We start from the raw sequence: 16,420 nt of genomic DNA on the forward strand, positions 1-16,420 counted from the left end.
AATGTAAACTTTCACCGCAAAAAGAAATAAATTTTACCAAATTTGCGTAGCCGGGGAACCCTCATTTTCTGTCGCAGTCAAGTGATCTCTGAGGTGAGAGTCGCCGGAATGTTCGAGATTCCTTTGCAAAACCATTTTCTTAAATTAATTATTAATTAATATATCAAATAAGGCCAAATTAATTTTTCAGCAGACGAGTGGAAATATATTTAATTAGCATTTTTCAAACATTGTCTAAAATCGAAATCTGCAAAGGCCAAGAGACAATCGACAAATTGTATTTTCCAGCTAATCACATAAAATACCCAAAAAGCCAAATGAGATCCACAGAACCAACGGTTTGAGAGGGCTACAACGGTACTTTCATACCTCGCGTCAAACTCATCTTGTTCGATAATCGTAATCCCACCTTCACCCGTTAAGCATAATCATCGGGGCGAGTCGCCGTTTTCACTTTATTCCCAGCGAAATTGTGAGAAATTCGTGAGAGATTTAAATAATTTCTGTGAAGTCCCAAATTCCTAAACCCTAATCGAAGGAAATTGTTATCGGATCGCGAGAAAGTGGCCTCATTGTTCTTATCCCACCAGAAATGGGGGATTTCAATCTGGCCCTGGTGATCGTGGCGATTGTTGTTTGTGTATTGGTTTTTCTGTTCAACGTGTACCTCCTGGTTAATTATCAGCACCCTGACGATGTTAACCAAGCGTATTTCCCCAAATTCGTCGTCGTTTTGGGGCTCTCGATCGCCGCTATCTCGATTCTCATGCTTCCAGCTGACGTGGCTAATCGTCAGGCCTGTCGCCACGCGATTTATAACGGAGCGTGCAGTCTCACTCTACCCATGAAGGATTTGTGGCTCGCTGTTTATATTGTGGACGCTATCCTTGTTTTCTTCGTCATCCCTTTCGCTATGTTCTACTACGAAGGAGATCAGGACAAGTTAGAGTTTTTCTATTCGTGGTTTTAAATTTGATGTTTTGATTTTTGTATGTGAATTTGGTCCTAAGTGGTTGCGGCATTCGTGTTTTTTCTTCAGGAGTGTGTGGAAGAGGATGAAAAGTGCACTGCTGTGGGTGATTGTGACAGCTGTCGTCTGTGCTCTCGCTCTTGGGATTTTGTACGGTGAGTTATTGAGAGATTTTTGTTACTCTTTTGTGATTTTGTGGGTTTGAAGGTGCATGGTAAATGAGCTATGAATTAAGGAATTCGCTACTAACTCACTCATATTGGGAAACTTAAACCCTTCAGTTCCAACTTTATTAGTTACCGAGTGACTGGGGACGAATTAATACTTTGCAAATATATCAGTGTGAGGATTTTATGTTATTGCCTGTGCAAAATATCATGTAAATCATGCATATTAAAATCTCTGCGTGCTTGTTTTGTATTAAGTAGTTTGATGTTGGTTATTTGTGCTGGATATTATGTCATTTTCATCAAAGAGCCGATTGAATATTTGACATATGAAATTGGGGAGGGAATCTGTTCTATAAGTCAGGTTTTTTGTAAGGATCAAGGATGAACAGGTTATTTTTTAGACGACGAAATAAAAATGGCAATGCATGAACTTGGAAGTGGGAAGGATTTTTGGAAATATGGACCCATCAATTACCTGAAGGACCCTGTTTTTGTTTACATTTTTTTTGTTTGTGTCCCAGGTCTTTTGGGGAAGGTGGATTTCACAGTTAGGCATCTATCCTCATCCACTGAATCTTTCCCATCACCGTTGACCTTCTCCAGTGGTCAACAATGTGTTGGAAGTGGGGCAAGACAGGTCGGGGAACACATAATCAATCTAAGTACTTACAGTTTCACTTCTTGATTCTTTCAATAATTATTTTTCTTCTTTCAGTGCTCCGCATATTCTGCCAATGCTTCATCTGAGACCACATGGACCATGCGCGCTACCTTCCCAGAATATGTTGTTGCACTAGCGACAATTGTTGGATCTGTCCTTTTCACTGTAAGATCAGCTACTAAATTTCTTCTAAAAAAGGTCCTTGGATATAACAAATATCCAATTTCCCATGACTTACTGTTGTATTTACTTGTGCAAGCTATATGTTATGTTGGATATGAGAAATTCTATCTCTTTAGCATGCTTTGGAGTTCGGTATCTTTGGATGCTTGTTTTCTACTGTCTTCAGCTGTAGTGTAACTCTTGAATTGTCACTTTTACCAAAAAAAAATGCTGAGGTCTCATAACAAGTAAAAATAATATATTTGTACATCACTTCCATATTTGATACATCATGTCAAGTTTTTATGTGCTGAAATCCCAGATCTTTGGTGGTGTTGGCATTGCCTGCCTTCCATTGGGAATGATATCCTCATTTATCCACCGCCCAAAGGCTGTTATCACCCGTTCGCAGTATATCAAGGTACTCATAATCATGTTTCTAATGGACTTCATTCTTTTCCGCATCGACCTTGGGAAAAAAATCATTTTTCAGAAGTGTGAGTCAACGCGTACAATTTTCATGCGAGGCTTGTATCTCATGGCCTGCAGGAAGCAACTGAACTGGGGAAAAAAGCAAGAGAATTGAAAAAAGCGGCTGATGCTCTTCATCAGGAAGAAAGAAGTGGCAGCAAGGGTAGAAAATGGCGCAAAAATGTGAAAAATGTAGAAAAGGTTTGTGTGTTGTGTTTGTCTTTTTCCTGTTCTTGTTATCATTTGTGTGTGTCATTTGGCCCTTTACGTTCTTTCAAGATACGGTTTCTTTACTGTATGTTCGTCACATTTTAACTATGCAGGAACTACTACTTTTGGAAGAGGACGTGAAATCTTTGGAAGAAATGTACCCTCAAGGAGAAAAGGTGATTAAATGAAACAGATAAATTACACCTTCCCTTCTAAAGTGAAAGTATTAAAAAAAAGAACAGAAAAGGAAGGTAATACGAAAAAAACCTAATGAAGGTGTCTTATCTATTCAGGCTGAGACATCTTGGGCTATGACCGTGCTTGGTTACCTTGCGAAACTGGTGTTTGGAGTTATAGGGTATGTCCTTTCTGGTGACTTTTCTGATGCATTCTTGAATTTCCATTCTTGATTATCTATGCAAAAATGGTACTCTTGGGCTGTGGATCATATTTGGTTGGTCTTTTTCATGTCCAAGTCTATTTGTCCTTGCTGTGGACAATAGAATTGGGGAAGGGTGGTTATATGTTCAAATGCAGATTGCATGGGGTTTCTGGGTGCAAGAAATTATTGTTGGATGGTTTGTAGGTAAATTTCCATTTCTGCAGCCTGCATTGACCCATTCAGAAGTTTTTTTTTTTGTTTTTTGGTTTTCTGCCCATGTTTTGATGCTTTTACTTAGTTGAGTTTTTAATATATTGAACAAGTAATGTTGCCTTGTACAGGTTAATCGTTTCAGTGGCTTGGATTGTGCATATTGTTATATATTTGCTGATCGACCCTCCTCTTTCTCCTTTTCTCAATGAGGTGTTCATCAAGTTGGATGACATTTGGGGTAATTTTTGTGTCATTTGTGTCTTTATCTTCCTTTAAATTTTACACATGTGATTGGAATAGCAGTGGCTTCTACTTTTAGGTCTGCTCGGTACTGTAGCATTTGCATTCTTCTGCTTCTATCTCCTTCTGGCTGTGATTGCTGGGGAAATGATGCTTGGCATGAAATTGGTTTTCATTACGATCCATCCTATGAAGTATGTATTAGCAGTGTCGATTTTCTTCTCTCTGTTTACATGTTTTGTTATCACTCATTTGTGGTCTTGACTTTTGTTTTCGATGATTATTGCTTGACATTAGTACCTATACTTGCAGGTGGGGAGCTACACTTATGAACTCGTTTCTTTTTAATGTGGGTCTTATCCTTCTTTGTTCAATCAGGTAATTCCTTATTATCGGCATATGATCACAAACCAATCTTGAAACATTTTATTGAATTTTTAAGAACTCTGTCAAGGGTAGCATCGTAACATATCTTCGGACAATATACATTTTTACACACTGTTCACACCATTACTTTTAAACACTTTATTGTCGATCAATATATGATTAAGTCAGTAATTTTCTGTTTATACATCATCAACTGATCCGTTAATAAAAGGATCCAGATTTTTGTAGTTCCCACACTTTAAGATGTCCAAGTTATTAAAACTTTTGCAGAAGCTGCAATGAAAAAATGATGGAAAGATCCTTCACTTTATCAAGAAACTAATTGAATGCAACTTTGTAACCTCTGCTTCAACTAATCATTATCTACTCTGGTGGTGCATTTTGTATTTAACTTTCACTTGTGCTTATTGTGAACTTCTATTGCGGTTGCTGTTCTGCAGTGTGATTCAGTTCTGTGCTACTGCATTCGGATATTATGCACAAGCTACAGCAGCTCAAGAAATATTCGGTCATACACTGCAATCGCTTCGGGGAATCAAATATCTGTACAAGTTAGTTTGCATCTCATGCTCTTATAAATTTATGTGCTCTAAACTTCGTGGTATTATAAATCCATTTGTTGCTGCAGGTACAATGTGTTTCAAATTGCATTCATTGTTCTAGCAGGGCTGACATTTGTATATTATGCAGCTTTTGTAAGTTTTTATAACCAGCACTGTACCTTTTTCTTTATTCACGTGAATGCTAAGCTCAAATATGCAATAACCTGCTTTCTAGGGATGGAGAAGAAAAAAGCCGAGCGGCAGGTTCCAGCTTTCCACGTGACCAAAATTTAACACATGAATCTTCTGTACTTCTTGATTTATCATTTATCGAGTGATTTCAATCTCGGATTTGTGGTTCGGTTTTGTGTGACTTGCTGCAGTAGAAGACTAGCACCATCAAGAACCGATTACTGGGACAACGGAATTTGTATTTGTATGTTTGTAGTGTGCTGCACCGGGAGTAGCTTCATTGCCTTTTCATTACCCTGTGTATGCATTGAATTTTTTTTTATTTGAGTTGTGAACCATCATTTCATGTATTTATCTGTACTGTGAAGGATTGGTTTGAGAATTGTTCTTGGTGTAACATTAGAATCAGTGAGAACAAAAATGATTGTCGTGTACCCGTTTGCAATTTGGCCTCTACTTCCTGAAGCTTTGGTCTAGTGCTTTCTTTTCTTATTTTAATGAAACTGTTACTCTATAAATTCAATTTCAGTTGTTGTCAAGCATTCATCAATGGTTAGTTTATAGTGGTTTGATTTTCTTATATCAACTTTGGGTTCTAATTACACTGTTCCGGGGACATATCTCTAAAATATTAAGAAAAAACACATTAAGTAAATCGATTCTGTGTCGTGTAGAGTGCAGTAAAAATATTTGAACTTTCACATAGGGAACACCATTAGTTCCTTTTCTCCTAATGTAGCTAACGATTCGAATCATTTACCTGTTAAATTAAATTAGATCAAGGTATAGAATGAAATGATTCGATGAAATTGAATTTCATGTCCTTAATCCAAATAGATCCATTGTGTTAGGATGATTTCTTTAATTCATAATGATGGATTTTAATCAATCATCCCGTTCAATCAGAACCTCAAAAGAAACAGTGGCGAACAGTTTTGGTCTGAAAATGGAAATATTCCGTTGGTCAAGCAAAACCAACTGTCAATTATGCAACTAAAATTCCATGATAAAACACATTTGGTACAATAACTAAAAAGAAACACCTTCAGGGAGAAGAAACATAAGAATCAAATCGACAAATATACAGCAAAAAGTTGTTTTGAAATACGACGCCTCGAGTTCTTTCAAGTTTCAACTACTCAATGTTGAGCAAGTGTCTTTGCCAGGTACAAATATGACCAGAAACATTAAACGTGGTCTTGCCATCCGGACCTACAGCATACTAAGGTGCATCCACTGAAAATTCAGGCGTCATTGCCAACCAATATAGACTCGGTTCCCAGTCGACCCTTTTCAAAACCTTGAGTAACTCCCCCGATACAACTTGGGACCCATCAGAAGACAAATGGATTCCGTCTCTGCGCAAGAAAATACAAAACCATTAGTTTGAAGACCAAATTCAAGAATTGGGGCACAGCAAAAGAGCATGACAAACAGGGATAAAAAATTTGATAGATCCTTAACATTAGCAGACAGCAAGACTTTGAAACATAACAAGAACATTATCGTGGATAATACAATTCTTCCCTCTGTTCCTTTTCCATCCCCGAGTTGGCTCAAGGAATTGGCTAAATGGCAAACAGTTATTTCTCTTATTTAAAAGGAAAAAAGGTTTGGAGTTGTATTGGACAATCAGGAAACAAGAAGATAAATAATCAAAAGTTAAACTCACATAAAGCAATATTCTGCCCAGACGTCTTTTCGCTGAATTGCAGTAAACAGATCAATAGCCTTAACATCCATTTCTTCACATAACTCTGTTAAAGCTTTATTATATTTGCATAAACCTTCATTCGTACGAGCTTGATCATCAAATGCAGTCCTGGTTACAAGGGATAATCAAGATTGAAATAGTGAGATGAAGAAACTTCAATGCCGAAAGAAAACTAGTAACTAAAATTTATCGTCAGGCTCGCCCATAAATTTCACTAATTTTTGCCTCGTTAACCGGAGGAGAACTGAGACATATTATCCCTGGAATTGGTTGAGAGTATTGTCTGTCAGTGCACAGAGTAGACTCGTGTAATTTCCCAAGAACAAAATGATTGAAAACAAAGTTTATGTAATCCTTTTAACAGCAATTCCCTTTAAAAACCAAATAGAATTCAGATATGGTTGCTCCTTCACAACAGGCAGTAGCATAAACATGGAGAAGAAAAAGTACGAGGCATGATATAAATGTATCAAACCTTGATAGGCACGATATCTTTTTTTCATGTTTTCGACGGGAAGAGGTACATGACCACCTAAACCACTTGGATGAGGATTTGTTGTATCGTTACCACCAAAATATAATATAACAAGAGAAGGCTGAACAGCTGCATCCTGGACTCAGAGAATAAAAGAAAGATCTCCCGGTTATATAGTGAAAGGTGGGAAAAAAGAAGGAATTTTTCAAAATAAAATTCTAGTTTCCAGTAGCCTAGGACCAAGAGACCCGTTGTTGCTAAGAGTCACGTCGAATGGGTTAAGTTATTGGGAGTTATATATATGGATCTTTGAGCTTACTTTTGAACAATCTTAATACGGTATTAGAGTCTAGAACCACTGTTACATGTTGGACCGACCTTATAGGCCACTTGTTAAAATGCATTGTAAGCTCCATATATTCGTCTAGACGTGAATAGGATGTTTCATATGAGATGCAATTACTCGTGTAAATTTGTATATATCGATTTGGACAATCTCTATATTCACCTAGCCTGGGGCAGAGTTTGGACCAATTCTATAATCTTGACAGAATTCAACATAATCAAGCTACACATTAGCAGGATTCAGTATCAACCATGTACCTTGGGAAAAACTTGATCTAGGATTTGAAGAGCCATCCTTGAATTCCAGCCCGAGTATCCCCGTAGTAGTACATCCGCCTTCAAAGATTGGGCACAGGAATCAATACTTACTGAAAGTGTGTCACGTGTTGACTAATATTAGAGGCGAAAAAGGATGCATCACATTACATGAACTCGCAAACAGCGAGATGTGGGGATTACAAGCCATTTAGAATGAAATGTCACCAAATATTCTCGGGGTATTCAAAATTCTAGAATCAAACAGCATTCAAGAAACGGTAAATAGCGCGCAAGGAAGAAGGCAGTATTACCTTGCGAGCGTAAAGATCGGCAAGCATAGCACCCCAGCCCCCAACTTTGTAGCACATCTGTACTATGGATGATCCGAATTAACAACACGAACAGCGGCCTATTCGGACCCACCATCTTCTTCTCTTCCACTTCTTCGCTTGTGCAAATGTGGGAAGGAAGAGTTGATGCTGATGAATACAGCAGCGACAGGCTACAGGATCATGAGTAGGTGGACCTCGCGTTCATCTCCGTCATAAACGGATGTGCGTGGGAGATGTTTTTATGTCAACGTTGTTGGTTTCAAATTTTTTATGTCATCTTATGTTTTAGAGGAACACTCTTATAATATACAGTCTTTGTATCTCGATGACAAAAAGATAGTTTCTCATAGTTTCAACAAAAATAATAATTGAATATAATGACAATAAAAATTATATATAACACAAATATGATATAATGTTAGAGGTTACATTTATTATGTCTTCTAACTAAAACAAGAATACAATAAGTTGCCTATGAGAGATTTCGAGTCGATGGAGTGGGTGAGCGCCTGATTTTCCATGCAAATACCTTTTGAAGCGAGCGTCGCACATGACTTACCTAATACGGTTTAGTTGACTAGCATGGTTTGTCGGTTATTACGTTAACTCGAAGATTTATCTAATGGACACTAAACGCAGCAGTTCGTTTTCACGTCATAACAAAATAATATTACAAAAAGTTGTATCGTCTAGCTACTTTAAACTCAATTATTTTGAAATCATAAAACTAATTTTTTTGAAATAAACTAATTAGTAGTTTTTGTTTTTTAGCTTCTATTTATATTTTCAAATATTTCATTGACTTGAAGTATGTAAGCACTTAAAATAATCTCTTACACACACTACCTTAAAATAAAAAAAAAACAAAAAAAAAACACAATCTTTGTGCAAAACATATACAATAAATCAAACTTAAACCTAATAATAATCTATAAAATAAACATAATAAATCAAAGGTTACTTTTTTTTTTATAAATCCCCGAACTCTAACTCAAATTTGCATCAAGTCTTTATCAGAGAAAATATCTGTTTGCACACCTTGATCTCTAAAAAATATTTCTGCACTTCCTAAGCTCACGTTTCTTTTCACGGTTAAAAATCGAAACAAACATAAAAAAATATGATACTAATGTATGATATTTGAGCATTAAATAATTTAAAATTGGTAAAAAAATTATAGATTTTTAGTATAATTTTAAACAATTTTATTGATATCAATATTTGTAATATATGTTTTGGTTCTGAAAAATCATCTAGCATTGATATAAGATATAAAACATTTGGTGCTCAAATAGTCAAATATTATATATTAGTATCATGTTTTCAATTTTTTGTACTGATATTTATCCAAAAAACAATTGTGTCATTAATATCAATATTTGCATACATGTTCGAGAACTCAAAAATCAATTATTAATAATATATCTGAAATAATTGATACTAAAATATCATATATTAGTATCATATTACTAATGTTCTGTATCAAATTTAATTCGAGAAAAATAATGTGGACTCAAGAAGTGTAGAAACATTTTTTTGTCGATCAGATAGAACAAACATATATTTTTATGAGAGCGATTGAATATAAAGTTAAGTTTGGATTTGAGGATTTATATGATATTTACCCATAAATCAAACACTTGAATACAAATTTAAAACACACAATAAATCAAACACAAAGTAAACAACAATTTAAGACAATAAATTAGAACACAAAGATAATTTGCACAATACACAACTCATAAATAGTTTATAAATATTAAAGATAATATTAAAACAATAAATTAAACACAAAATAAACATAATAAATTAAAACTAATAATAATTTTAAAAAATAAACACAATATATCAAACTTAAACTAATAATAATTTAAAAAGAACGAGACCCACGAGTGAACGCATGCATATACGGTGAATGAGATTTGCACGTGTTTTCAATTATTAGACAACTGGACAATTAATATTTCTGTCCCTATTTTGAATATTATATTTCCCACCAAAATAAAGCAAAAAATTTTCCGGTCTCAACCCTACCCAAAGTGGGGCCCAAAGTAATCAATAAGTAAACGCATACTTCGAAATACATATTAACTAGTATTTCTCTCGTGCGATGCACGGACATTTATTTTTCTAATTAATGATTAAAATTAATAAGTATGATAATTTGTTTCTCTTTCTACATAAAATGACGGTTTAACAAATTGAAATGTCTATTGTTTTCATATACATATAGATCTTAACAATAAAAATGAATAAAAGAGACATTTTTATATTTCGGCTGAAAAATAATATCACATTTGTGATCTGACTGTTGTGTGCGATGAAACGATTATATATGTATTTATAGATTAAAAAAACATCGATTGTAAATGAAACGATATCAAACGGAGCAAAAATTTTGGGACATGTGTCAAAATTCAAAATTCAAATGTAAATTTAGATTTATATTTCGTTTTTAATTCCAACATGTATTAGGTTTATAATTCCCAGAAAGAAATTGAATTTTTGTATTGGAAAATTGAAATGTAATTTAATTTTGTTTGTTATTCCAAGAAGATATTCGATTTTCAAGTATTATACATACACATACATTAATATGTAGTTTTAATAATGAATTAAATAACTTTAGTCATTTATTATAATAACATGTTTCGATTATTTCCCTTTATAGAATGTTTATTTAGGCGGGAAATTACTAAAAAAAGCAGACAACTCTGCTTTTATAAATATATATATAGATTTTTGTGCTCTCTTATTAGAATTTTTAAGAAGACAATTCAAGATATACTATATACATATAGTTTTGGAAGAAAATTACAACATATTAATTCTTTCAAATTAAGGTAATTTCGAAATAATATGTATTTGAGATAAAAAAAATTATGATTATTAAATGGTAAATTAATGTTGGAAAACCTTGTTGTAGAGATAACTTTTAACACTCAACCAATTTTATTTTTAGAAAAATTAAATAAACTAATTAAATATTGTATTTCTTTTTTAGTAAATAATTTGGGCAGAAATTACTTAAAATAGAAAAATTTATTTTTGAATGATTTACTTAATGAGTGATATTGAACATTGCAATCATTTGTATTTTAAATTTATTTATACTGTTTTTAATTAAACTGATTGATATAATCAATACAAAATTTTAATATAATTTATGTTTTCAATAGAGTTTAGTTTTAATTTGAGTAAAAAAATTAAAAACATATAATATATAAATTAACTTTGAATTAATATAAAATTAATTAAATTCAAAATTGAATTAAATGAATTGATATAATCAATGCAAACAATAATTGAAGTGATCATTTATTGCAGTACACATATATCAATAATCATAATAAATCTTTCCTTTTTTAGAAATGACATATTGGCGGGAAATTACTATTTTTGGCAAAAACTCTGCTTTTATATATATATATATATATATATATATATATATATATATATATATATATATATATATATATAGATGTTGTAATAATTTTATGAGATGGTCTCGCGAATTTTTATTTATGAGATTAGTCAATCTTATCGATATTCACAATAAAAAAATAATACTCTTAGCATAAAATTAATGTTTTTTTATGTATGATTCAAATAAGAGATTCGGCCCAAGAAATTTACCCGTGAGACCGTCTCACAAGAGTTTTTATGTACAATTAATGCTAAATATAATATAATATATATAATAATTTTATCAAAGAATTGCATAGTTATGATTTTAGACTCAACTGAATTTCAAGATTATAAGTTATAATACAAAAATAATAATATTTAATATAATTAAAAAAAATTCTTTCCATCGATTATATCATAAAGATTAATATTTCTTTAGATACCAAGTAAAAACATATTACTAACGGTAAGGGAGTGTTTGGTAGAGGTTATAAGGTGTGTTTATTTTTTTAACACACCTTATCCCTTGTTTGGTACGCGTGATTATTTAACTAATTCAATTCCTTCTATAAATGTTTAGGTTATATTATTTATCATACTCTTAAACCTCCATATTTTTTCAATTTTACTCTTCTCCTAAATCTAAAATCACCACCACTTCCCTCCACCGACCGCCGACCGACCACCACCGTCTCGGCCGCCAACCGCCGACCATCTCCGCCAGCCGACCATCGGTCGTCCCTCGACGCCGACCACCGCCGGCCGTCCTCGGCGCCGTCGCTGCCGACCACCCCCTCCTCCTTTTGGCCGACCGTCGGCCGCCATCGCCGCCGACCACCCCCTCCTCCTGCCGCCGCCGACCGGTAATCACACCGCTGGCCGACCACCACCGTCGCAAAAATAGAAAGACAATTTCGTCAATTCATCAAAATATTATTATTTATCTCATTCTTAATAATCCTACCAAACATAATATTATTTTATCATTATCTACTACAATAAATTTTTTTATCATTTATGTATTAATCATTCCGTAATCATTTCATTCAAACCAAATATAACATAACAAAAAATTAATGGGATAAAGCCATGTGTATTCCACGCGCTCGTAACAAACAGAAGGAAACCTCGGCCATTGGTGGAAAATTCACAGTGAGCTGCATTTATTTTCCTGTTCAGATTTCTAGCTTCTTCCCCACCGTGCTGCGTGTTGCCTCTTGGTCTTTAGTTTTGCAGGCTTCCATTGCCACCTATACTCTGCCATTCTGGGTATTTTTTCAATAAACGGTGGGATTTCGGATTGCAAAGGACTGGAAATGGAGGCAGAACCGTTGCTTATGGAAGATGCGGGTTTAAATTTGAGCAGACACGATAATTCACCTTCTCTTCAGAAGAGATCGGATCCGTTCGTGAGAATTTTTTTGGCGAATATTCAAGAGGTTCTTCTGGGAACGAAGCTGTCGATTTTGTTCTCGGCCATACCAGTCGCCATTGTTGCTGACCAGCGTAATTACGGAAGAGTTAGTTCTCTTGCATGTGATTTCGATCGATATAACAACAACTTTAACATTAAATTTCTCTCTTTTAATCGTATTCTTTCTTTGATTTGTTTGGTTAAATTAAAGAAAGGGCTTCCATATAGAGGTAGAACTTAATTTCTTGGTACATTAACGTAATTGTTGCTGTTTCTATGAACAGGCGTGGGTCTTCGCTTTGAGCCTGATTGGTCTCACTCCGCTAGCCGAGAGACTCAGCTTTCTGACCGAGTGAGCATTTATGATTTATTAGATTTGTTATAATTGGTATATTTTTAATTTTATGTTTATTTATCCAATAATAGAGGTCGGGTTACTCACAATGTATTGCCAAAATCTTATTCAATATATAACTGCAGGCAAATTGCTTTCTACACAAATCCAACAGGTTAGTAGATTCTTCTGTCTTATTTTAAATTTTTTTTTATTTGTCTACACATTTATTTATCAATGATTTTTTTTATATAGATGTAATAACGTTTATTTACTTTGGCCCTTTTTATTTCGTGGTTATTTTTCATTCTTAAATGATTAGTACCTTGAGGGAAATTAGTTTTTTCTGTCCATTGTCCACTAAGTTTAGTTATGATACACTTAGATTTTAATTTTTGGCTATTTTGGTCTAAATGGTGATGTGCATATGTCATGCTAACTTTTCTGATTTTTGGTTATTTTGGTTTAAATGCTGACGTAGATATGTCATGCTAGCTATTTCTGAGATCACATCAAAATATTACTCACCAAAATCAAACCTTAAGGCCAATACCCAAAATATTTGTAACTATAGTTAAAAGATTTAGTTTTTTTAATAAAAAATAATAACTGAAGACAATACTTGTTGTTGAAAAGAGTTGGCTCGTCTTGCACTGCAGTGGGAGGGATTCTGAATGCAACATGTGGAAATGTGACCGAGCTTGTAATATCCTTAGTTGCTCTTATTCATCACAAAGTAGATGTGGTGAAGTACTCTCTATTGGGTTCCATACTATCTAATCTTCTGCTAGTCCTCGGAACTGCTCTCTTTTGTGGTGGAATCGCTAAAAGAGAACAAAAATTTGACACGGTAACATATGGTTAAATTCAAAATATACAATATACTGATTGCACCATTCTGATTATTCAATTCCCAATGTTGGTTTCTCGAGTAAATATATTGCAAATCGTGATAGAGACAAACGGGCATGAACTCGATGCTGCTGTTGTTGGGGTTGTTGTGCCACTTATTGCCTTTGATGCTAAAGCTTTCCGGAACGCCCACGGAGTTGGTAGCAGCTGGCGAGCTGCAGTTGTCGAGGGCGAGTTGTGTTGTGATGCTCATCGGGTACATTGTTTATCTTCTTTTCCAGTTATGGACTCATCGGCAACTATTCGAAGATGGAGAGGTGAGTGTTCGATTGGTTTGAGAATCAAGAAATAGATGCTAGTGATTCTACAAATTCATACGTGTGATTAGCAGGGTGAAGATGACGACGGCGAGTCGATATCAAATGAGAAACCGGGCCCAGTTATCGGGTTCTGGAGTGCGTGTTTCTGGCTAGTTCTAATGACCGGAATCATTGCTCCCTTGTCCGAATACATTGTTACATCCATCGAAGTAAGTGTGTTTACACTTAGCTGACGTTTATCTGACCAAGGATTTCAAGGGTGGGGTGAAATGAAGAAACAGAGGTCTCAATGGAAGAAAGAAATCAAATCGAAAATTTAAAAATTACACACAAAATTTCACTCTTTTTTTTCTCGCTCGAAGAGGTGATTCACCATTGAAGGATCGGAGTTGATGATGATGATCAACAGGTTGCTTCGGATGCTTGGGGGTTGTCTGTGAGCTTCATAAGTGTGATCTTACTGCCAATAGTTGGAAATGCAGCAGAACATGCTGGAGCCATCATTTTTGCTTTCAAGAACAAATTGGTATATTCTTCAAACAATGCAATTAATGTGGAAACGTTAGCAATCATATAATTAATGATGATCTGGGAAATTGATGCAGGATATATCTATAGGCCTTGCTTTGGGTTCAGCTACTCAAATTGCCATGTTCGTGGTAAAAAATTCTGGATCTACAAGTTTTCTCAACTCTTAGATATTTTGATTGATTGAAAATATCCATTTTTAGATGTTATGTTTGTAGATACCATTAAGTGTACTCATGTCATGGATAATGGGTATGGACATGGACCTTGACCTCAATCTCCTCGAAACTAGCTGTCTTGCTCTATCGATACTAGTCACAGCATTCACATTGCAGGTAGAGCGATCGATTCCGAAACCCGAATTCGATATATTCGAATAACTTTATTATCTTCATTGAGAATGTGTTTTCGCTGAGTTTTTGCAAGAAATTGATTACAGGATGGAACATCTCATTACTTGAAGGGAGTGGTTCTTGTGCTGTGTTACTTTGTCATGGGGGCTTGTTTTTATGTGTTTAGGGGGCCAATTCCAAATATTAAGCTGTGATTATTATTTTTATTGATGAACTTGTAAATTCTTTTTTTATTTTCATTTTATATTTTTTAAATTTTGAACGTTAAATGGAAACCCATAGCCATTCGCTTTAGGAGTAACGAAATAATTTTTGAAATTTGGTTCGGTTAACTGGAAAATTCGATAAATTTCGGATTGTTGTTAATAAAAAAAAAATGGGACAAATCAAATCAAGTTTACGGATTTATTTTCTGGGCAGAATATTTAAATTAAGTATACTGTTAGATTGGCTTTGTTCATCATATATATTATATCTATACTATATTATTAAGTATCAATATCATTTTATGAAAAGTAAATAAATAAAGCGTAAACTTGTAGAACAACTATATCGATCTTTTCTTTCTTTCAATAAAAATGAATATAGAACCCATTTTATATTTTTCATTTTCAAAATTTTCATTCAATAAAAATTATGATAAAACAAATTTTATATTTTTCATTTTCTTACATGTTCAAATTCTCAAAAATTGTTATAAAACCCGTTTTATATTTTACAATTTTCAAATTCTCGAGATTCAACTTTGTTACGAATTTGTGATGAACGGTAAGCTATTGATGTTATATTTGTAATTTTGTTCCAAATTTCTGATCTTAATGCGTTTTATTTTTTTGGCAAAAAAAATTTGGAAAATGATAGCGCTTTTTTTCTTTAATAAAACAGGGATTTGTAACTATTGAATATTTAATTTGAGATCTAGTTCTAAATTTCATCTTCTGATATCATATATGTTTGAGATCTAGTTTGTAACTTCAGCTTTTGACAATATATGTGACATGCATTTAGTTTGTTTGTTTTTTTTTTTTTTTAATAAAGGAGATATTTGTTACAATTCAATCTCTGATTTGAGAATAGTTCTCTTGTTAAAAGATTTCACGAATTTTTATCTATGAGACGGGTCAATTCTACCTATATTCACAATAAAAAGTAATACTCTTAGCATAAAAAGTAATATTTTTTCATGGATAACCCAAATAAGAGACCTGCCTCACAAAATACGACCCGTGAGACCGTCTCACACAAGTTTTTGCCTTGATTTGAGATCTAGTTCCAAACTTCAGCTATTGATATTTGATATGTAAAGAATCGTCTAGTTCCAAACTCCAGCTATTGATATTTGATATGTAAAGAATCGTCTAGTTCCAAACTCCAGTTCTTGATTTCGAGACCATTAAACCCCCTCTCCCGATATAAGTGAAAAAAATAAATTAATAGAAGTTATGTTTCGAGCAATAAATTTCAACTTTATTTTTGTTGTTTGAAGT

General features: G+C 33.9%; 3 protein-coding genes across 5 annotated transcripts; 2 read left to right on the top strand and 1 right to left on the bottom strand.

The window, feature by feature from the left end:
• Positions 1-365: 365 nt before the first annotated feature.
• Positions 366-5,076, top strand: LOC140818072 (LIMR family protein At5g01460). Its single transcript, XM_073177903.1, has 14 exons — positions 366-942; positions 1,040-1,125; positions 1,662-1,777; positions 1,856-1,966; positions 2,286-2,384; positions 2,513-2,635; positions 2,758-2,820; positions 2,938-3,002; positions 3,368-3,477; positions 3,559-3,673; positions 3,792-3,857; positions 4,307-4,417; positions 4,495-4,561; positions 4,644-5,076. Exons 1-14 carry the CDS (start codon positions 593-595, stop codon positions 4,689-4,691), a joined length of 1,530 nt encoding a protein of 509 aa, XP_073034004.1. The 5' UTR covers positions 366-592; the 3' UTR covers positions 4,692-5,076.
• Positions 5,077-5,914: 838 nt separating this feature from the next.
• On the bottom strand, positions 5,915-7,928 carry LOC140824464 (GDSL esterase/lipase CPRD49-like). The gene is made up of 5 exons (XM_073186051.1): positions 7,704-7,928; positions 7,393-7,470; positions 6,790-6,925; positions 6,273-6,422; positions 5,915-5,958 (listed from the first exon to the last, which is right to left on the bottom strand). Exons 1-4 carry the CDS (start codon positions 7,758-7,760, stop codon positions 6,361-6,363), a joined length of 333 nt encoding a protein of 110 aa, XP_073042152.1. The 5' UTR covers positions 7,761-7,928; the 3' UTR covers positions 5,915-5,958; positions 6,273-6,360.
• A 4,298-nt stretch (positions 7,929-12,226) lies between these two features.
• Positions 12,227-15,222, top strand: LOC140818095 (vacuolar cation/proton exchanger 3-like). 3 transcript variants are annotated; one of them, XM_073177941.1, is made up of 10 exons: positions 12,227-12,652; positions 12,831-12,898; positions 13,027-13,055; positions 13,540-13,730; positions 13,837-14,049; positions 14,124-14,261; positions 14,462-14,578; positions 14,658-14,711; positions 14,799-14,915; positions 15,020-15,222. In XM_073177941.1, exons 1-10 carry the CDS (start codon positions 12,449-12,451, stop codon positions 15,125-15,127), a joined length of 1,239 nt encoding a protein of 412 aa, XP_073034042.1. In that variant the 5' UTR covers positions 12,227-12,448; the 3' UTR covers positions 15,128-15,222. The 3 variants fall into 3 exon arrangements, with proteins under 3 accessions (XP_073034042.1, XP_073034050.1, XP_073034057.1); XM_073177949.1 differs by having other exon boundaries at positions 14,658-14,708; XM_073177956.1 differs by lacking the exon at positions 15,020-15,222 and having other exon boundaries at positions 14,784-14,941.
• The last annotated feature ends 1,198 nt before the right edge of the window (positions 15,223-16,420 follow it).

The sequence above is a fragment of the Primulina eburnea genome, chromosome 2 (genome assembly GCF_022965805.1).
Source record: "Primulina eburnea isolate SZY01 chromosome 2, ASM2296580v1, whole genome shotgun sequence".
Classification (NCBI taxonomy): domain Eukaryota; kingdom Viridiplantae; phylum Streptophyta; class Magnoliopsida; order Lamiales; family Gesneriaceae; genus Primulina; species Primulina eburnea.